The following is a 23,097-nucleotide window of genomic DNA, read 5'->3' as shown; positions in this document are numbered from 1 at the left end:
TCAATAAGTTGTCTGATTTTTGTTTGTTTTAACACATTAATATGTCTATTAGTTGCATAACCTAGTCAGATGCGTTTATGATAAGCTTACGACCTTACGCTATATAAGTTACAAAAAAGTACATCGTGGTAACTGACAATATGCATTGAAAAGAATGAACATTATTCACATGTTGATTTCTGAACTGCTTACATCCAAATGATGATCAATCAATATTTATCGTCCCGGTCAATCAAGAAATAAGGAAAGGAAACTTGTTGAAATACTTTGTGCTGAGAAAAATATAATATTGAATAAAGCCATTAATACTACTACTACTACTGCTGATCATATATTTTCCGGAATAATTATTGGACATTAACTAGTTTGTATACTTGCATAACCAGATCATTGTTTTCATTTCATGGAAACAAAAGTAGCAAGTTCATTTAGTCAATATGATAATTATAACATGTATCTCTCAGGATACATGTTAAATATTTACTTTTATTTAATGATATATCAATAATTTTATATCATATTAGATTAATTTTTCTTGGACTATGAATAAGATAAATATTTGGGCTATACTGTTATATTTTTGTTAGACATTTGATACTATTGAAATGATAGAAATAAATTATATTTCAAATTCTAGGTCTTCAAATTTCATATTCATGGATAATAATGTCCGATTATATTATCCATGGTTAATGGTAACTAACACGTAGACCTTGACCTAAATTTCACCAATGTTAAAAATGAAAACCAATATATATATTTTACAGACTTGGTGAAATTCAATAACTTCACAGAAGTACTGTTTCTAACAGCTGTCAGAAAAGTCGATATTGAACTGTTCCAAGTTTTTTTTGTTGTTGTTGTTGTTTTGATATTTCTTGTGTATCTCGACTAAATCATTTACATTCTAAAAACAATATCGAGGCAACTGAATACTATTAAACAGATCGTATCTGACTACGAATTGTTGTTTCGCCGCTATTTGTCTTATTATTTGAGAACATAACATTTATTTTGTTCTACATTCTATGCTTTAGGCTATTTATGGTTAATCGGTAAAGTGGGCTTTAGTTATTTATTGATATTCCTACTCCATAGATTCCATCCAGCTCAGAGAACAAAACTCCATCAAAAACATCCACCTGAGCTACAAATCTTCTCCACCATCTCAATACATATGTTTTATATAAGATAGATTTATACTTACCTCTCTTCATTTTGAAGTCAATAATTTCTTGGAAATGAGATTAAAATCTAATATGAAACGGCTATATATAATTATATGAAATCTTGACTTTTATATATTTTTTCTATTATTCAGCCAAAAAATTTATTAATATTTCTCATTGTTATACTATTTAACAATAGTTAAGCTTAATAACTGAAATCAACCAATACCCCTTCTGATATTAATCAACATATGCTCACTAGTGGCTGGCTTCAAGAGGTATTTCCTGGAGTTCTAGTGAGAAGCAGTGACCAGTGGAGTTCAACTAGGTTTGTTGTGAGATAGCAACTCACTGAACACAATGATAGATGTGTCGCTCAATTTCGTGAATCGGTTGAAGTTAGACATTAACACCGTTAGATAACGGCCGGCTTAGTGGTCTAGTGGTTAAGCGCTCACGCGCAAGACTGATAGGTCCTGGGTTGGAATCTCGCGAGGTGGGATCGTGGATGCGCACTGTTGAGGAGTCCCACAATAGGGCGAGGCGGCCCTCCAGTTCTTCCTGGTTTTCCATGTTGGTCTAGCTTCAATCGACTCACGATCTCAACTATTAAAACTACTATAATATACACAAAACACTTTCTGATATCAAATACTATATTCATTGCGGAACAATTAAGGACGATCAGTAATTATTTTGTTCATAAGCATTATTCAATGATTTTGTCAATTAGGAATTCAACAAACACCTAATATTTGAAGTATTCAATTTTTAATAATTAAAATCAGGTTCAGGCTTTACAGTACCTATTTCAGTTTGGAAAATAAAGTAGCATGATTGTGGTTATACAAAGTGTTGCTAAAAACCTAAGTAAGCCAACTATTTCTTGATTATTAAGAAGATGTTTACAGTTGGTATGTTATATATAGGATTTACTAACTCATTCTCATGCATCATAAATGATTGAATCATTTGTAAGAAGACTATTATTGCAATCCGTACCTTGAGGACGATGATTTTATTCTTGTTTGTCAGTATAGTGTTCTTGATTTACCGTAAAATTTAGTCATTCAATGTCTGACTTATGCATTGTAGATGTTAACAACAGCAAGTGGCTATCAGGACTCAGTAGCTGAGTGGATAACGCGATGGCGTTTGAAGCGAAAGGTACTGGGTTCGAGTGCCAGAGTGAACATCAACTCTGAGATGCAGGTACATCCAGCTGACGAGTCCAAAACAGGACGAAATGCGCGTCCTGGATCCCACTACGAGCCACTATTTATCTTTGCTTACCATGTTTGTGAATTTAGGCTATATCGAAGCAATAAGCACAGTATGCACATATGCCAATTAATGACTGACTAATTGCAGTCCTAAAACATCAATAGGAAGATTCAAACAAACAACACTAAGTGCATTTAACTTTCTTTTTTGCTTCATTGATTATTGAAAAATCAATTTTCAATTTTTAATCAATAAATTAGAAATAATCGAAAACATTTTTTTTTCAGAAGTTTAAATATAAATAACCTTGAACTGAAATTATTTACATTATTTCCTAATGCTTTAAGGATAAAAATGTCAATTATGACGTTATCATTACTTATAGTTTAAAATAATTATATCCCTTTCACTAATTTTTTTTATTTAATGAAGTAGATTGTTTGGAAAAATATAAAGTGCTCAGTATCATCTAAGATGCTCAAAACGTCTTTTTTTTCCTTTCTTGACTCATACAAATCTCATCAACTCTGTGAAACATATATCCACTTCTCTCTCTTTATCTCTCTCCTTTAAAAATAAATTGATCACTATAGAGTAACATTACTATCCTACTAATTTTATATTTCAAAGGTTCTTTTTTCAATTAGAGGTCAATTTAAAATTTGTGGTGAAACACTAAAACAAAAAAAAGATTCTATGATCTCTTTTAAATGAATAGATGATCAATTGATCAATCCATTGAGATTATAACATATTCAGGAAATCTAAACAATGAATAATCTTAAAAGAAAATCAGTAAGAATTATACTAGATAATTATAAAATGTAATTATTATCCATTAAAGCTGCGTGACAATCTGTTCAACTTAAGTTATTAAAAAAAAGGGGCGTAGAACTAATAGATTATCAATGCATTATACATTGAATAGGAAAGTTAGTTAAAATTAACTCCTCATCTTATTAATGAGAGTAAAAGTATTGAGTAGACTAAGTAGAATGTACTAATGAGTGTTTAGAAATATCAAGGCTATTCATAAGATAATTTAGGTAAGAGGACATTTTATTGTAAACGAAAATTTGATAACTTACCTAATAATACTAGGAATTAATAAATTGCCTCATCTAACGACTGTTTCTAAATTTCATAAGATTATAGCTCATGTATAAGCAGAACATGAATTATCGACCTACTATTTCATTCATTGTTTACATCAGCATTATTGTTTTAGATACAAAAAGTACTTTTATGAACTACAATGCAGATACTGAGTGATTATTTAAAACTAGAGTGTAGTAAATTATTCAACTAATGAAAGGTTAATTTATTGGGAAATAGTTTATACTGTAGACTGGCCTTAACTAGAAAAATCCTTGAAAGTCAGTAAGTACTGACTATCCAATTCATTCTAGCTTGAGACTGGTCACCAATACATCTCCATGATACTATCAGGAAACACAGGACCATGATTAGCTTCCGAAATTCCAGAAGTACTAGAGAGAAGTTATGACCATATAGGTCATTCAAATCGGGTGTGAAACAATTATAATTGATGTTGGAAGACAATGTTTGTATTTTTTAATAATGAATGAACTGAAATCAGAAATTTAAACCAATGAATAAGGGACTTCGTAATTTAAATGTAAATCCCTAGCGGCGAGGTCTAGATGTATTTGTTTCAATCCATGGTAAGAATGTGGATGGGCACTGATGCAATATCCTAAACCAACACAAAACAGCTGTCTACCAATATCTGTTTTTCAATTACTGTCTAGCTGAAGTCAGTCTGTGATATATAATACACTAGAAATCTTTACAAACTTTCTATCCATTTGTTCATTTAATTTATCTACCATTAACTAGACATGTTTAAACTCTCGTGTAGTTTACTTATGAATATCTTAAAAATTCGCTCATTAACAAAATCAGTTACGAATAGTTTAACAATATTTATGTCAATCATTCAGAATAGATCGTTTCAAACAATATGTAGTCAATATTCCTAAATCTAGACTGATTATTTAAAGAACAAGATTGTTTAATAAACGAAATTTCAACTTACAATAGTTTACATTATTAAATTTTTAATAGAAAGGGATTAGTGTCTATGGTTTCTCATGTTTCCTGGCATATTTTGTCTAAGTTTTACTGTAGAAACAGCCTAAAAAGGTGTTCGAAATGTTTTTTTGAGAAATTATATATACTGTATTGAGCCGTTCCAATGTCCCTACTTCTTGAAATTAAGTGATTTACATAGGTCAGTTTAAGATACTTTGTATTAAACAAAAGGAATATAGAGCATTGATATATATGCTTTTGATTACTAAATAAATCAAGTTCAACTATTATTTTATTTGAATAAAGTGGAAACAACGATCTTAGAAGAATAAGATTAATTCATTTTATTTGCGAATTCGGCGAGACTATAATCTATGAGCGAACTTTGAACGAATTTTAAGTGACTTTGAGAAATGTTGGCTAATTAGAAAACAGTATAGACTAAAAATATTATACAACACCAAAGAATTAGAGTGGGTACACTTCTTTTACATGGTCCAAAATCTTGTCAAGGTTAGAAAGAGATTAAAAGGTTTTGAAATCGTAATGCATAAGGTAGAGGAACTCATCCATATGGCTACATAATACTCGGTCTCTGGAGCCATGATAAGGTCACAAAAGCTCTCTCAGCCTCGACCACATAGCTTGTTGTATGTACTCCGGTTATGTAAGTTTGTCATTTTTATTACGCATATATCCCTACAACACTCATACCTCTGAACACCAAAGTTTCAGTAACATCTGCGAATATTGCAGCCAATAATACTGGTGCTTTTATTATACAGTTCACAGCAATTATTATAATTTACCTTAGTCTCAATCTGGATCGAGAGAAAAGAGTTCATATTATAGCAGACTTCCTCCTTTAACATATATTACATCGACAGATAACATCATCAGGGTAGTCTGCGCAAGGTCTACAAGTCAATTAATTACCGCAATTACAAATAAAGGAACTTCTTAGTAGTCCCATTTATTGTAGCCGCTGTATTGTCTCGTTTTCTCTAAAATCCTCTGTGAACCGATTGTACAGGTACTGAAATTGGCGCTTTGACCTTGAAATCCCTCAGACGCTTCTGATTGGCTCATCCATAAATTATAGTCTCGCCGCGAGTTTTCTTCACTGTTTAAACCTTAAAAGCAATAGTATTAATTATTTAAATAACAAAAGTACGTACATACTTTATGCTGAAGAAATCTTGATCGAAATCAGTTTTAACATGTAGATGAAAATTATCTGTAGATAATCATTGTAGAACAATTGAAAATTTATTTAGAAAGTTGGCTGCTTCTAAACTGAACATATAAATATTCTGTGTACTTTTCAATGCATAGATATTGGATAACAGGAAGAAGTGTTTACTGTCTTCATCCCTCAGTGTATTCTACAGAAGTCATAGGAAAAATGACATCATGTTTCTAGCAGTGTGATAATTTACTATTTGCTTGATAACTGATACCATCTTAACATCTTAAAGATTTTCAAGACAATTAATAAATAAAGAATATCGAAGCTATTACATATTTTTTAAAGCAGTTATTATAGAGATGAATTTGAACTAAATTTACGTCTACAAAAAGACATGTTCATCAATCTTAATCTCCACAAATCCCCATACATATTGCCATGAGTTCAATATACCGCACGATCAATAATAATTGTACACGTACTTTGTAAAGATACCTGTCAACTTTTAAAATGGTCATGTAAGAATTGAGTCGTAATTATGATTAAGTAATTTTGAATAAAATCATTGAATTAGTTACTTATAATACCATTAATACCATTCTCCTTATATTTTCAACAGTCTCCTTGTGGTTCAAATATATCACTCCCTAAATATTCGGATTCTTCTCTCCCAATCTCACGTCAAACACAATCGATAACAGGGATAAGTCAAAATAATCAAGAAATTATTCAATTACTACAATCGATTATTCAAAACGATAATTCACAAAATGCAAATTTACATAATTTAAATTTACTAACTCAACTTCTACAATTACCAATTAAACCGAATGGATCAAATAATGTTTGGAGTTCAATTATTCAACAATTAACTAAACAATCACATCAGTCCTATCAACAACAACAACAACAACATAATAATAATAATAATAATAATAATAATAATAATAATGAACACACACCTAGTATAACTAGTAATAACAATTTCATTTCAGAAAATACAATCCCAGAAATAAAAACAGAGTCTATATGGACAGATGATACAAACACACAACAAAATACTAAACTGCCAAGTAACTCAACATCATATATACAGTCGACTAACAGACCAACAAATACACCTATAGTAAAAATTCAAGATAATATCACGACAGGAAATGTAGAAAATGTAAATCAAAATTCAAAAATGGAAGTTGGAAAATTGAATCCGTATGAAATGGAACCAACACATGAGACTGTTAAAACTAACCATCACATATGGTCACATCCTGATTCATATGATAATCCAAATCAAGTTGTTAATACCAATTTAGGATATTCAAGACAAGTGACTAATGTATCAAGATTGTTAAATGTAAGTTTTTTTGAAAATAAATAAAAATTCATCAGTAGATAGGTGATAACAAACGAATAAGAAATGTTGAATAAAACAATACTTTCATGTGATTTAGATCGACTCCAAAAGACTAAGTTTAAATCCAGTATCCACTATTTAGATAACTTGGATTCGGTTAGTCATCACCGATGCTAATATTTTAGTGAGTTTCAAATATTCATGGTACCCAGTAGTATGTATCGTATAAACTGGATTGTTTCGAATATCAATTCCGTTCGATATTTAGCAGTTATTAAACCAAGTAATAAAGAATAAACATCAGTTTTCGTTTGAGAATAGTTGCTGTAAAAATAGGATAACACCGGTTACAAAAAACACTGAAAACTTGTTGTAACGACTACATTTATTGTCTTATTTTGAAGCTTTTGATGATTGTAAATAAAATCATATCTTTAGAGATCAATTTCGATAACTTCAAATACTTGCTTTCTATTAACAGTAGGTTTCCTCACACCTTTTTAGATACCATAGTTCTAAGTTAATGTATGTTAAGTGACACGTTTGTTAAGCATAGTATAGATGGTTTATGGCTAGCGATAGGATCAAGTTAGTACATTTCATCTCATTTGAGAATCTAAAGATGAATTTACACAAAGTTCAGTGAACGTTTTGTTCGAAAATATAAGTGACCGACGGACAGTTAACGTTAGAACTCAGATACGAGCTCCATATAATAATAAAACATACTGCAAACCATGGCTGACTAGAAACTGCTAAAACCTAAATACTTGTTTTATTACCTAGATCAGATTTCTCCCGGTAAATGCAACAACATATTTCTCAGTCCATGCAACTATGATTTAGCTAATAAATTTGCGAATTCTAAACAATATATCCCATTAGCAAAAACTCATTAGGAAAGATGAAGTAGTTTGTATCTTTCTTAATGTATTCAAGATATAACGTTTTATCAGTTATAGTGAGTTCACTGCAACCAGACTATTGAAAATATATAAACTGATTCAGAGAGATGTTTTGTCAACGGATATTAATAAACTCAAGTTAGAAATACAGCCTGTCATTCATAAGGAATACTAATAGTTGCTAGGGCTTTTGAACTGTAGAAACTACTGAAACACTCGCGCAAATGAGACATTTTAGGTAATCTGTTCAATCTTCAGAGATAAAATACAGTCAGTAAATAGACCAAACAGCAAAATAAAAACGATGTTAATCTTATATCTATTTTTACTAGTTATGTACTAATTTTATGTTTTTATTTATTATATTATTAGCAAGAGCGTCCTTGGATGCGAAGTCATCATAGAGATAGATTTGTTGTACGAATCACATCAGTAACTCATCGCTGTTCATGTCATTCAAGTACCCCAAACCGTAATCGTACAACAGATTCAAAATCCAATCAATGTCAAGGCAAAGAATGTAAACATAGTGAACCTCGTATTTATGTCACATTCCAAACTCAATTACCAAGTTTAAGTTCACCTGATAATGCTAGAAAACATGGAAGACATTCACACCATATACCATTAACTGGGCTTAGATTGGGATTTAGCTGTCCATTAACTAGTCAAGGACCACCTATGAGTGATTTCGAAACACCGAAAGTAGCTGAAAGAGTAAGTTCATACTCAATGAAAGCATAATGAAGTACACTTAATATGCTTTTTAGTAATAGACTTGGTTTAATTTTAAATCACATATGAAATGAATCAGTGTTGTTGGTAGACTTTAAAGCTAATGAACATTTGACTGATTTAAGTAGTAAAATCCACAATCAAGTATTTTAATTAAAGTACATGAATCAAATCAATAGAATTGAGATCATGTTGAAATGCAACTATGGAAGTGCTGTAATGATGACATGAAATTTTTCGTTCTTTTGTAAAGTTCTAGCTTTATATTTTAGAGATCTAAATAGGATTGAAATCAGTGTTTTATGTTCTGAACACTTACCCTAAATACTAACCGTAATTCAAAAAGAGGGTAATTTTGTAAATGTAATGAAATAGGTCAAGGTAATATACTAACGGTATTTCAACATGAAACTAGGTTTTAAGCGTGCATGAACCTTAGTGTCTTGTTTCTATGACTTAAATCTCTAAAGAAAAAAATAGTGAACTAAATGCAATATATATTGCTATTAAAAATGAAGTTATTGATATTTTTATCATTAACAACCTACCAAATGGTTTGTTTATTGGAAATTATACGGTCAAATGTTAGTAATGATACTTGTGTATTACTTTTGTCCATAAAATGAGTTCATATAGCCAGGATAGGCTACAAGTGATCTGATTGTCAAAGAAAACCAATTGTTATGATAGGAAATTGTCTACTAGTGTCCTGTTTGTCCTAATACATGCATCAAAAGTAGCATACGTGCTATCCAGGTTAAATGAATTTGCACAAGGCCTAATTTTCCTGTAAACTAATATAGCATTAAATAACTACGCAACGTAAACATATTGTGAGTAGTCTGCTTGGTCTTACTGTAATCATATATTTAACATGGTTATAAATCCACCTACATTTAAGTATATAGTCTGAGACTTCATTCAAAGTTCTTCACAAATGGCAGAAAGTACTTTGAACACTTTGTGCATGTAGTTTAATTATTTGTATAGTGGGTTTATGAGTTGAGTACTGTCATCCCAGATGATAATCAGAACAATTCAAATGGAATTAAACATTTGAGATTAATAATGTATACCACTTCTTAATTAATTAAACGTAATCAGCATTTCAATTCGAGTTAACTAAACTATAGAATAGTATAAAACTTGTTGGTTTGTTTTCATTAACACTTTTATTTTACATTAGCTGGATAAAAATTCAAGCTTTAAGACAGAAGTTATAATTAGTTAGCTAAACAGCTTTTAAAGAATAGTTTAGATTGAAAGTATTAATTACTAAATGAAATCAATCAGGGCACTGATAAAACATAAAATAATAGTGTAAGTACTCATAAACATATGCACTTACAAGCATACAAAAGACCCAATATTTGAAATTTAGCTACTTTGTCGGTAGTTAACGCTTCGAATTCTACAATAACGTAACACTAAGATAAAGTGTTATAAGTAGATAACTGTATTACTTGTGACTTATTATAATTGAAATCTTAAAAATCATGGATTGTCCTTCGGATTTAGTCTTTCGATACCAATAACTGAATCGTATGATTAAGATTACCTTAAACAATATGATACGCCACAAAGGTGGATTAATGAAAAGATAATTATTCCAAATATACTGCAAAAATAATATACAGCGATCATGCACAAAAGACTAATTATATTAAATCTTTTACATATATCTCATTTTCAGTTTGATTCATGGGAAAAAGCTGGTAATCGGCCAGGTTTTCGTGTACAAATATTGACAGCGCTACAACATACAGTTCGTCAAATGCTCGAATTAATTAGAACAAAGGGATTTGGTGCAGTAAAACTTGATACAGACTATGTGTTTTTTCCACCAGCAGCTGATCTTCAGTAAGTGAGGATTCTTTAAACATGTATCAGCTAACTTTGCAATATTTATTTATTGTTTTGTGAAGATATAACTGATTCTGAAAAGTTTTCACTGAGAATTAAAATTAGCAAAAATAACTGATAACGCGGAGAGGGAAGATTTATCCAATTATTTCTTTTCAGTGACATTTACATCAATCTACAATCTCATCTAATTAGAGACTGCTATATTCACAAGTTAGTATACCGTACATTTCCAGAGTTATTTCAGTTATACTATTACTTCTGCTAATCTTAAACCATGAAATAGGTATTACTTAAATATATATATTCTTTGATACAAAGGTTTTTAAAAGCACATATACGTTTAACCTAAAAAAAAAATCTTTCTTAAGCTGTAAGAATAAACGATAAGGAATTTCAAAATACTATGGAATTTCAGTACGTTGCTCCCTTCTTTTAAGTAGTTCACTTAACAACCTCATTCAGTGATGATAATGAAATTCAAAATAATTTTTTACTACATTTATATATTTGACTATTAATATTCCTTTTTTTATCACATTCAAAGACCAATTTATGCAAGACGTAGACCATTGAGTTCCTCATCAGATGGTTCTTTGCCAAGAGTCATGGGTCTTGAACGAATAAGACATGAAATTGAAAATGAACCAAAAAATCACAGTTTCAATACAAAACTAAGTGAAAGTTTAAATTATACTGAAAAACCAGAACAATCAGTTTGGTCAGAAATGATGAGTGAATCTGAAGATAATAATACTGATAATGTGTTTAATACAAATAGTCTGAGTATACCAAGAAATAGGCCACGAACATGGTATCAATCACCTGGACAAAATTCTTTAAGTACATCACCATCAATAATATTGACAAAAAATAATTCAGATTATAGAATAAATGAAATCACCGACACGGTAGAAAATGATCATTATCATTCTATTGATAAACATATTAATATTGATGGTGATAATGATAATAATAATAATGATAAAAATATCTATTATCCAATGAGTTCAAGCACAATTGTTATACCATCAAATCAATCTATACAAAATACATGTTGGTGTTCTTCAAATCCTACACAGTATTCTTTATACCATAAATCGGGGCATAATTCATTTTTATCTACTTCACAAATAGCAATTAATCCAAATATACAAATGAATTATTCTCCATACCCTATGGCGGATGAACGTTGTTGGCATAATAAAAGTATAAGTTAGTTTACTGGTTATTTTTATTTCCATCATCATTTTATTCTATTACAAAATTAAAACGAAAAATACTCTGGTAAAAGGTTTATTTTACCTTTGAAGACAATTTACTGTGTTCCAATACAATCACATAATAAAGTAAAAAATCGTCTACAATTGATCATAAAACGTGAAATCACTCTTTAATTTCATCACCCTTAATTGTACAGCATAAACATGATATAAATAAGATCAGTATCATTGATAATAATGGACGGTGTTTATGTGAAATAAGGACTTGACTGAAATTGGATAAATGAACAATTGGATTAGGTGTATCTTCCTTGGATGTTTTTTTTTCTAATTTGTTTCCATGTGAGACATTGAGTGCAAAATACCAAAACGTTTTCAAATTAGAATGAAATCCTCTATTGCATGGTTTTTGAAGATTCTCCACTTAATGTTATTACGTGGTCACAATGGAATTCAAAATGATTTAGATATTGATAACTATGGTTGAATTACATGAAGCTTAATTTCTGTCCTGATTAACGCAACTTACTGAGCTGATAGTATTGTCTATTATGAACGAGGATCCGATGGAATATCGTATTGTTTTCATAACTTAACACAAATGGTAATGCCTAGCTTGACAATGACTGATAGGAGTTTACTACCAAGCCTAGAACTGCAAATATTGATCATCAGACGATTTACTAGTTTCACGCAGAAAAGATCTAGACGACAAAGTAACACTAACTTACGAATATATTCCCATTGTCATATTTTTGTAGATACCCCAAACAAACTTCTCAGATCGTTGGGTGCTCCATATTCAACTCCAGTTAGTCCGACACGATTTATTATGGGTGAATCTACTAATCAGAATCAGTCGAAAGATTATGAAGCAAATAATCTCCAGCCGTCAGCATCAACAGAAATGGTGGGAAAATTGGAAAGACCTAAAAACCCCAGCCCCGAATATCTTCAAAGTACTGCTAATTCAGAACAAAAACGAGATTACTTAAGTAAGGTAAGCCCTGATATAACAAGCAATGTTTATTGTAAATGAACAGAACTGACGGTAGTAAGATTTTTACCTTCAAGCCTAGCTGTTTACTTTATCTTTAATTTGTAAATTTCATATATAGTTTGCGAAGTCTATATTTTTATATCAATAAACTGCACTTTTCTTGTTAAAATGAAGTATTAACTTGAGTTTTCGACTTTATTTCATGATATTACCAGATACTTAATAAAATATCATCCATGTTTTCGGAGTGCATTAAGGGCTGACAGTGATATTTGTTTTCTCTATATTTATAATTTAATGCTTGTTTCACGAGATAAAATGTTAGTTCTCAAAGACAAACTATTGACTTATAAATATAAGTACCCAGATATTCTGTAAAGTATTACTAGTCTCATCTCTTATGTTAGCCACGCGACTAACTGATTACTAATGTCGATCTCATTCGATAGTCTAATACTGTTTAGCTAAACGCAATAACTGTATTCTGAGGTCATCAATTTTACGTGGCCTGTCTAATAAATATACTAACATCCACAAAAACTTTACGGAATCTAGGGTACACTGATCTTATCCCTTTCAAAACACTCTACAGTTGTGGAGAATAATCCTTCTCCATTTATGTTGCTTGAAATATCTCTGATAATCCTCAACATTCAAGGTCTTCAGCTGCTTGTTTAAAATTTTACTGTCTCTGTAAGACCATTTTCCACATCAAAAGCAAAGGGAAACTGTTAACGCCTAAGCTTGAGTGACCAAACGCGACAATGGAATTATGAGGCAGAAACCAACAAACAATCACCCTCGAATGTATAGGACACAGTTGGGCATTTATTTGGCAGGCTGTATACTTAAAAGAACATAATAGTTTTCATCCATAACTAAATTGGAGTTGTTCGCCAAATTTAAAGCTGTCCTACTAGTCGTGACTGATTCGTCATTTTGTGTAGTCCTGAAAATAAATATTGATCCCATTCGCTTTCAACAACTCAGTATTTCAATCTACATTCAGCCTGATTATGATCTACACCAGTATCTGCAAAGATATACATTAATCTCAACTAAGATGTGATAAATCGAGTGTAAAAAGAGTTAGAAACGGACGACTGAGATGAACAAAAGATGGGAGATGTGATTCTTAGTTGAGCACACCATGTGGCTATCATGCACTCAATTTAGAATACCCAGATATCGTTCATTTACTGGTTTCAACCAGATAGTTGGAGCTGAATAGCTGTTTAAGCTAATTATCTTAATCTCAAACCACACTACTTTCGACTCCTATCCTTTCCCAAACTGACCTAGTAGTATGATTCGCTTTCTTTCTTAAGTCTAAATAATAAACTGATGGTTAACTAAGGTAATCTATATTTAGTAGAGATAAGAAAAGGAAAAGCAATCAGGATAACATCCAACCATATTGTTACATGTCTGTTTCTAAATTCAATTACTGAATTAACATTGTTGATCCTGATGAACGAATTAACTTCCGGTGGCCGGTTTTCAGTAGTATGTATAAGTTCAACATGACAGAATTTGAATAAGACTCAGTGTTGTTTCGCCAAAGTCGTAGGACCATTTGTATTTTCTATGGTATTATCACAGTAATATATTTGATAGGAACACAATAACCCTACATAAAGCTCACTATGACTTAGCAGTACAATACATATCAGTGCTAGAAGTACTTAAGAAATGTATAGAATAAATAATGGTAGGTACATTACTACATAAATAATCATTATTATTGCGAGAACTTATCAAAGTACGTTGGATTAATTTTGAAAACTTTTCATAAACTAACATTACGAAAATGAAGAGCCATAAGAATCAAAGTGAGACGAACAAAAAATGAGGAATTAGTCCTACGGGATTAGCTTTACGGTTACTAAACCAATTAATGACTATCGAATAATTTGTTTCAAATATCATATTACTTAATCAATGACACTGTAAGATTTTAAAACTTTTTCCCCTTTTTTTATTTTAAAACTAGATTTTACAAGAAATATCAAATTGTCTTCACACTAATCCTCAATATCCCATCGTTATCATGCCTACTCCACAAATGTTGAATTTTTCAGAGCATCAACAAGCAACGGATAACAAAAACAGTAAAAAAGCACCACTTGTTTTTCAAATACCACATTCTAATTCAGTTTTTATAGGCCTTCCAGCAACTTCAGGGGTGAATCCACGGGTTATGACAGCCTCGCCTACTAATGCTGTTATTGTATTACCGTCATTAACAACAGATCAACAGTTAACCCAACAATCCACATCACAACAACAAAATTGTCAGTATTCACCTCTCGCATATACACAACCAACTATTTTAACAGGTCCAAAACAAGGGTATTTGTTAATTATTACACCGGACAATAAGTACGAATATGTACCACAGCCTTAACTATCAACAAAAACTACAAGTTATTGATGTTGCATTTACAGAACGATTCTTTGCCTGTATATTTATGTCAATAATAAAAACATATTTAATAATTATTATGCGCACTAACAATGAAATTAAATCATTTTATATCCATTATTACAGATGATGAATACACAAGCAGAAAAAGAGGAATCAGCTGAATGGAAACTACTACTACTACTTTTTTATCTTAATATAACGAAAACTGTCATTTTCTTGAAATAAACAAAAAACGATAATCTCATCCCCGTGAAGATCTGACTTAATATTTTTAAGGAATAACGTTAAATCTTTTTAAGTATCTTTCGTCTTCCAGACATAATTAAATAAAAAGAATAAATCGTTTTTTTTAATTTTATATATGATTGTATAACAGATTTGGTATTCATATAGTATTGCTAGTATATGTTTTAATACAGCTGATCTACTCAATGATCGAGTATTGAAAAATGTCAACGTTTTCATTTATTTATCATTATTAGTTGACAACAAGATGATAGTATTAAAAACCGGCATATTATAAATTACAACATATAAGCAGACAGTATCATATTCAATTACATTATCAGGTTTTACTTTATTATACAGTAAGATTTATGTGAATATATGAAGACATCAAACTAATAATAATAATAATAATAATAATAATAATAATAATAATGAACACACACCGGCAAATAATGCGCAAGATGGGACGACATTTGTAGAACGTGTCCCGGCCACTGAAGTCGATGTTTCAAGATGGTGACACCAATTGAATTATCGTCTCTGCGCCGAACACACGATGCCGAACCTCTGCATTGATAACATGGTGTTGCCACTGGATGTTAGCAATCCTTCGGATACAACAATGATCAAACATAGAAAGTCGTCTAACATCCTCAACTCGGAGGTCAGGTATCACAAGCAGAGAGCAAAACTGCTCTCATCGACTTGTTATAGCTCCGACCTTTTACAGCCAGACTAACATCACGAAGGCGCCAAAGATGGCCCTGATTGGCATAAGCCGCTCTGGCTTTCATTATACGTGCATCGATCTCATCACTCACGCCACCACCAGCACTTATGCAAATACCTAGATACACGAACTTCTCAACTACTTCTATCTGTTCACTTCGGAAGTGCAAAGTACATACCATACCTGTGGACACTAATTACTAACTGATTAAGTGCGGATTGCATGGCTTGGGTATCATTGCACAGTAAGACAATATCATCCGCACACTCAAGGTCCAGAAGTCTTTCTCCAGGCAACAGACGCACACCACGATTACTTACATCCATCAGAGCTGTTTCTAGGACGCCATTGATGGCAAAGTTGCAGAGGAACTGTGAGGTTGGACAATCCAGTCTAACCACACTGTTTGAATGGAACAATGGAGAGAGGTGATTGTATGCCCTCACTCTGTCTGAGATGTTTGTATATAGAGCTTTCAATATATTAATAAACTGCTCAGACACACCATCCTCTGACGGAAATTCCCAGAAAACAGCCCCTTCCAACAAATCAACGGCGTCCCTAATGTCAGGAAATACCACGATTGTTTGCCTGTAATAAGTATGACGGTATTCTAACATTTGGCAGAGGGTGTTACCAGGACAGCAGACCAGTTGAACTGCTCCTTGAAAAACTCTGCCTATCGTCCAAGGCGTCGATAGATGTTAATGATTGGCATCCCGTCATCTTCACGGATTGTTTCACTCACACCAGAATTCTTGCTGCCAGTGGTTCGGATGAGTTGAAAGAGCTTCCGGTAGTTACCAGATGAACCCGATGCTTCCGAAAAATTGGCACGCTCCGACCACCAACCTTCTCGGTCCTCGAGCAAACTTTGTCCAATTCCATCACTTAACAGTCTTAACGTGTGGTTAAACTCAGGGTCACCTGAAGTAGATCGGCAGACTTCAATAAGTTGTAAGAAGCTTGAAGAAACCCAATGCTCATGAGCGCAACGTTTCGCCAAGCTGCAAGTGACTTTATTCGGCATCATACAATTACAACCACCAATTATCTATACTTTTCGATGGAATAGTAGCTAGCCTTGAACCTAGCTCGGTTTGACATTTTGTTGCAACAGAAGCTGCAACCAATTTGCTGATGTCAATCAGTTTAGGAAGATGAATTTGTTGGCCACTAAAACGTAATGCAAGATTAACGCAAACAAGGGCATTATCAGAGTCCAGATAGGTGCTCCAAAAGGAGCGGCATTCCTGTACACAACTACCCCAGCCGCAGCTGATCACGATGTGATCAATTTGAGTCCAGACTTGAGATAAAGAAAGAGGACCCCAGAGAGCACATAGATGATGTCGTAGTTATCATTGGTTTGTATGAGGGCTGTGATACTGCCCGGGTGTAATTAACTACCAGGTTCGTGCAAGAAGAGGATAATTCCTAAACTTGCCTTCGACAAGTACGGTACAATGAAGTTTCGCTGTAAAAAACTTGATACGTTAAAACAAAACTGCATTTTACATGCATCAAAAACTAGAGAATGAACTGAATTTCATTAAAGGAATATAAAACTTAACTAGGTTCAAGACTCTGATCCCAATCAACCCTTAAACCTCACCATCATCTGCTTAAGTTAGTGTAACTTTATGAATTTTTAACTGGGAACATACTGCGCATAGGTTACGTTTCATACCATTCGACCTCATGTCTTTTAATGATCATCACGCTTTTTATAGTTACTTCAAAATAATGTCATTAACCTATTTAGTATGACATATTTACCGGTGACTTATTGTATGAAGCATTATATCGCGGGTGAATATGTATAAATAGAAATAGAGATTATTCAGATTTTTTACCAAGTGATAAAAATTTACCAATACCTTACATACATTAGAGTCTCTAAATCGTCTCAACAGTTCAGTATTATATAGTTATTTACAATCGAATTAGAATATAAATGACTAGGAAAAGCAATGGCCGTATGGTATAAACTGACAAAAAGTATGTCCTGATATTTTATGTTTTGACAACAAAAACTGAACGCATGGCAAGATCAGCTTCTCAATTCTCACGAAAAATTTTGCGTCGAAAGGACCCAGTCGAGGACTACAAATTCAAGCATCTATAATTCGCATAGGTGGTGAAAAAACAGGAAACACCACTGTTTAATACTGAATCATCTAGTCAAATATTCATGAACAAACAAAAACATGGTTTAACAAATCTGCGGGATTCTGAATGTGTTCAGTTAACACGTGGCAAGACAAAAAGGATTATATTCAACATGTACCATTTTCTAGCATATTCTTTATGACATCTATTGTTTATGCTAAGGATGCATAGTCAAAAAAAAGAAATTTTGTAAAACTAGTCTTTATTAACTTTAAGTTGTGCAATTAGACCAGCCCTTTGGGTTTCTGTAACATATTCAGTTAGATCTGGAGACATGAAATCAACAGCTTTCGGTATCCGGAGATAATTCAACACCTTTCCTTTACTCATACGTAAATCACTTGGGTTTTTCGGTTTTCTAAAGTTGTTACACTGGCAGTAAAATAATATCATACTTAGCTGAATCTTTCTGAGCTACTGATGCATAACTTGGTGGTCCTGTTGTACTTTTGGACAAATTTTTGTAACTTATGATTATCCATTGTCAGTAATGTTAAAAAAAACATACTCAATCTCCACATCTTCACATTCGACCTACAATGGTTACTTACGATTTAAAAGCTTACAGATTCATCACTGGAAACTTCTTCATCCATTAGATACGGCATGGTCTAAAATGTTAAGTACCATATTTAAAAAAAGAAAGGTCATAAAAACCCAGAATATGTAACTCAGAAATAAATTTCTTACTTTTGAAATAATCTTAGCGAACACAAGATGAGGTGAAAAAAATTGTATGACAAAATATTTTTTATACCCACATTCGGTCAGCAACGTCGGGCATAGCAAAAATTTTGGTAGACCTAAAACGCTATGTCCACATCAGTACCAAAAAAGGAAATCGACGAAATGAAAACTAAATGGGTCGTAGTATCCATGAAAGGAAAAAATAAATACTACATACAGAAGATATACTTCGATAAAAAAAATGGAAAAATAAAAGTTGGGAAAGATGAATTAGAATCTTAAAATATTGGCAGTAATTCAATTTGCTACATTTTAGATTGACACTCACATCCTTTTAATAAACCAAGGAAATTCAGCTGTCTTATTCTCCATTTCCAAGTTAACCCATGCGGTAAAACCCAAAGCAGTACTGGCTCGACGTTAGTGAACACAGGGTTATAGATTTCTTTCAGTTCATGGGTTTAATAACCACCCAAAAATTAGTGAGATTACATCACTATTATTTTGGATACTTCATAAATTGTCAGGTAACCTTAGGTATCCAGTATCTATTTATTTCAACACATAAATATTGGTACAAAGGGGCACCAGATATATATGCGTCACACAAATCTCATTTGAATTGTGTGAGGGCTGTGATCCAGCCCAGGGGCCCAAACTGAAGCAAATGGTTTTATTAGGGGGCCACACCCGGAGGCTATATACGCGTGGCCATGTGGAAGCGTTTCGAGAGGGAGGGCGGACTCTCCCCATTTCGAGCGAACCAGGGCAATAACGTCGATACAAATACCAGAAAAGTGATCGACAATAGGCGTAAGGGTTGGGTTTTTCCATAACGAACTGAGATGAATTATTCTGCAGAATCCTAGAATCATGGTACAATCTTAATCCCTGATAAAACACTCCACTAGTCTGACTTTGATGTCTCATGATAATCCGAAACGGCTAACATCTCTGGAAATTCCGAGTTTATACCTCATATTTACCAAATGACACTGAAAACTCAGTTGCTCGGCTAATAACTTCATTGAAGAGTTAACTGAGACGAGAGTATAGCAAACTACAAACTCACACACCCACAGCCAAATTTCATTACGACCCCGAATCTAGACTACTGAAAATGAAAGAGCATAAACTACATGTGACGGATCGCGTCTATCTGAAATGGTTCAAATGGTTGTGGACGAAATAGAAGAAGCTTTCACTTAACGGGCTTCCGTGTCTAGAAGGAGTGGATAACCCATACCTCCAGGCAGGAACCTAGGTATATTGACGACAAAAGAGGAAAAAAAATGGTAAACCATAGTAAGATGTTATCCTTAGCTCTTAAGACTATGTCAAGTTTCCTCTTAAAAGACTCTTGGGAAGTCGCTTGAACTAGCTAAGTACTTTGTGTACTTTAGAAACGTGCAGAATAACAAGACGGTTGGAAACAAACTAGAAAGGTGATACGACCAACCGACAGGCGCAAGAAGTATGCTTACATTTATCAAGAGTAGCTATAGATAACAAACAGCACGAAAACAATACCAAGATCGAGGCACGGTAAAAAGAACAGTCAGCCTTCAAAGCCCCCGCCGCTCTTTTTTAACGACCTTGAACGGCGTGACAATAGGCGGTCATTTTGTATTTCCATTGCTGAGGGTTTGCATGAATATCAGGTTTTCTATTATGTAAGTGTTCTATTGCTGCACTAAAACCACAAATTCATTGCGAAGAACATCGATTTCGGTTTTTATGTCTTGTAGTACACACATTGAACCAATTGTTGCTTCGTAACTTATCAATCTCCCCATTTTCAAATGGTTCAAATAGTTGTGGACGGAATAGAAGAAGCTTTCGCTTAACGGGCCTCTGTGTCTAGTAGCAGTGGATCACCAATACCCCCAGGCAAGAACCTAGGTATATTAACGATAATAGAGAAAAAAAGAAATTGGTTAATCATAATAATATGTAATCCTTAGTCCTTAAGAATAGGTCAAGTTTCCTCTTAAAGGACTCCTATGAAGTCATTTGGACTAGCTCAGTCGGCAGCGAATTCCATCATTTGACAACTCTTACGGAGTAGAAGTTTTGTCTATAGTCTGTTCTGCTATGTTGGATCTCCAGTTTTTGGGTGTTACCCCTTAGGTTAGTGTTGTGACTAAGCTTAAGATGTTTAAGGGGATGACCAGAAGTGTTAAGGATACTCTAAGCCATAAGAAGGTCACCTCCAAGATGCCTGTACTCTAACGGGTAAAGGTTAAGTGATTGGAGGTGCTCTTCATAAGTTTGGAATTTGAGTCTCCGAACTGATTTCGTGGCTCGACGTTGGATACGTTTCAGGGTGTCTTTATCCTTTTGGAGGGGGGGGGAAGAAATACTATGTATCCGCACTCTAAGTGGGGATGAATAAAACTGTTGAAGATTATGTGGAAAGTTCTACCATCAAACAGGCCAAAAATGCGCTTCAATGTTACCAGTACAAGGTTTGCTTGAAATGCGTTTTTATCACAGTTAGCGTACGACTTCAAGTCGTAGGGTACCAACACTCCTAAATCTTTTTCGACTTGGGAAACTTCTAGGGAAGAGTTTCCTAAGTTGTAACTATAGTCTGCAACATGTCAATGATGGACTACTTTACACTTTGAAGTTTTGAAGGTAAGTCCGTTGTCGTCTGCCCAACTTTGAAGTCGAGTCAAATCCTCCGCAAACCCCACTCGAACATTCCATAGCCTGAGAGAGAGTGAAGTTAACCCTGACCTTAAAACGTCAGTTTTCTAGATATGAAGGGAGCCAGTCAGTCAGAGGGGATTTGATACCCAGTCGTCTAAACTTATTGATAAGACATATGTGGTTGACCCTAACAAAAGCTTTTGAGAAATCAATGTAAATGACGTCAACCTTCCCCTTGCGATCAAGGATGGTTGTCCATCTATCCACCGCAATCAGCAGGTTGGTCACACAAGGATGACCCTTTCTGAAACCATGCTGCAGGGATGAGAATAACTTTAGGGATAATAAGTATTCATGTATACCGTCGTATATTAGGGACTCCATAATTTTATAAGGTATGGAGAGAAGGGCCACTGGTCGGTAGCTTGAGGGTTCACTGCGTCGACCTGCTTTGAAAATTGATGTGATGTGAGCAAGCTTCCAAATTTCCGGCAGTTTGCCTCGGCTTACCGAGTGGTAAAACTTCACGCTAAGTGGTGCCATCAGGATTGGTCGAGGGCGTCCTGTTCTCTTTTTCTGGAAGCAAAAAGAATCGCGAGCAGATGTAACCTGGATCGTGGATAGATTGTGACATGCCAGTGTCCTTGAAGTCTTTTGCTCCTGGCATACATAAGACGAGCTTTCACAAGTAAGATCGATCCATTGAGAAATATAAACTATATAGTTCATCGTATTCATAGACATTGCAATCGATGGAAGATAGATAACACTCACACCTCTCACAATAACAACAATTTCACTACTCGGACTAGACAAACATCATGAAGATACCATCAGTATTGTAGTTTGACAACACCTTACTAGTAACACCTATAATCGAATCGTGCCCATCCAGCTAAAATCGGAAGTCAGAAGTGAAGAGGTTGGAAGATATATTTGATGCGTTATCAATATATCGAGAAGCAATTGATCTAATCTGGCTAATGATCGTAGATGTTTCCCACGCCATGTTGTAACGTGATCTGTAGCGGATGCATGACCGAAAACCTTCAGCTAAACAAGTCCATATAAACTAATGAGGTCAGCATCTAATGTTGATCACTTACAGAGCTATTGATTCTGGGGATTTATTTACAGCTACAGTAATAAGTTTCCCTTTTTGTTCGATTTTAAGAACATATCTATCGTGCCAAAATACCGCTTTCTTAATTCAGAGGCATTTACCGGTCATGACTGTTGTGTTGTTGTTTCAGATCTCCTCTGCTTCCAAGTGAACGTCTATATATAAAGTGCTATAGATTAGATACCAGCAATCTTAGTCCGTTATCACCAAACCTTACTGCACTTTCGTTGTTTGCTGAAGATAGATTTGGAGTGGGTGGATTTTAGTTCCCGTGTTTTATTTCCACACGCAAAGTATTTTTATGTTTTCATTCAATGGTGAGACCATAATTTGTGATAAGTAGTTCTCCCTAGGAGT

At 33.5% G+C, this 23,097-nt stretch overlaps 2 protein-coding genes and 1 non-coding gene across 3 annotated transcripts in view; 2 read left to right on the top strand and 1 right to left on the bottom strand.

The window, feature by feature from the left end:
• The window catches only part of Smp_156480 (hypothetical protein), a gene marked incomplete at both ends in the record, with an annotated part of 53,416 nt that extends 38,292 nt beyond the window's left edge, over positions 1-15,124 (top strand). Inside the window, 8 exons of the mRNA XM_018794905.1 lie at positions 6,257-6,488; positions 6,633-6,991; positions 8,269-8,613; positions 10,325-10,491; positions 11,042-11,405; positions 11,577-11,709; positions 12,479-12,717; positions 14,711-15,124. Coding sequence (XP_018649271.1) covers positions 6,257-6,488; positions 6,633-6,991; positions 8,269-8,613; positions 10,325-10,491; positions 11,042-11,405; positions 11,577-11,709; positions 12,479-12,717; positions 14,711-15,124 — 2,253 coding nt within the window. The remainder of the gene's footprint in view (positions 1-6,256; positions 6,489-6,632; positions 6,992-8,268; positions 8,614-10,324; positions 10,492-11,041; positions 11,406-11,576; positions 11,710-12,478; positions 12,718-14,710) is intronic.
• Positions 2,295-2,361, top strand: Smp_tRNA_02419_Gln_TTG.1.1. Its single transcript has one exon. It is a non-coding gene (tRNA).
• A 3,341-nt stretch (positions 15,125-18,465) lies between the features above and the next one.
• Positions 18,466-20,529, bottom strand: Smp_156470 (hypothetical protein). The gene is made up of 5 exons (XM_018794904.1): positions 20,447-20,529; positions 18,842-18,886; positions 18,784-18,809; positions 18,671-18,742; positions 18,466-18,633 (listed from the first exon to the last, which is right to left on the bottom strand). Exons 2-5 carry the CDS (start codon positions 18,881-18,883, stop codon positions 18,471-18,473), a joined length of 303 nt encoding a protein of 100 aa, XP_018649270.1. The 5' UTR covers positions 18,884-18,886; positions 20,447-20,529; the 3' UTR covers positions 18,466-18,470.
• Positions 20,530-23,097: the final 2,568 nt, after the last annotated feature.

The sequence above is a fragment of the Schistosoma mansoni genome, chromosome 1, assembly GCF_000237925.1.
Source record: "Schistosoma mansoni strain Puerto Rico chromosome 1, complete genome".
In the NCBI taxonomy this organism is placed as follows: Eukaryota; Metazoa; Platyhelminthes; class Trematoda; order Strigeidida; family Schistosomatidae; genus Schistosoma; species Schistosoma mansoni.
Note: the sequence above shows the minus strand (reverse complement) of the source record. Positions and strands in the feature narration are given on the sequence as shown.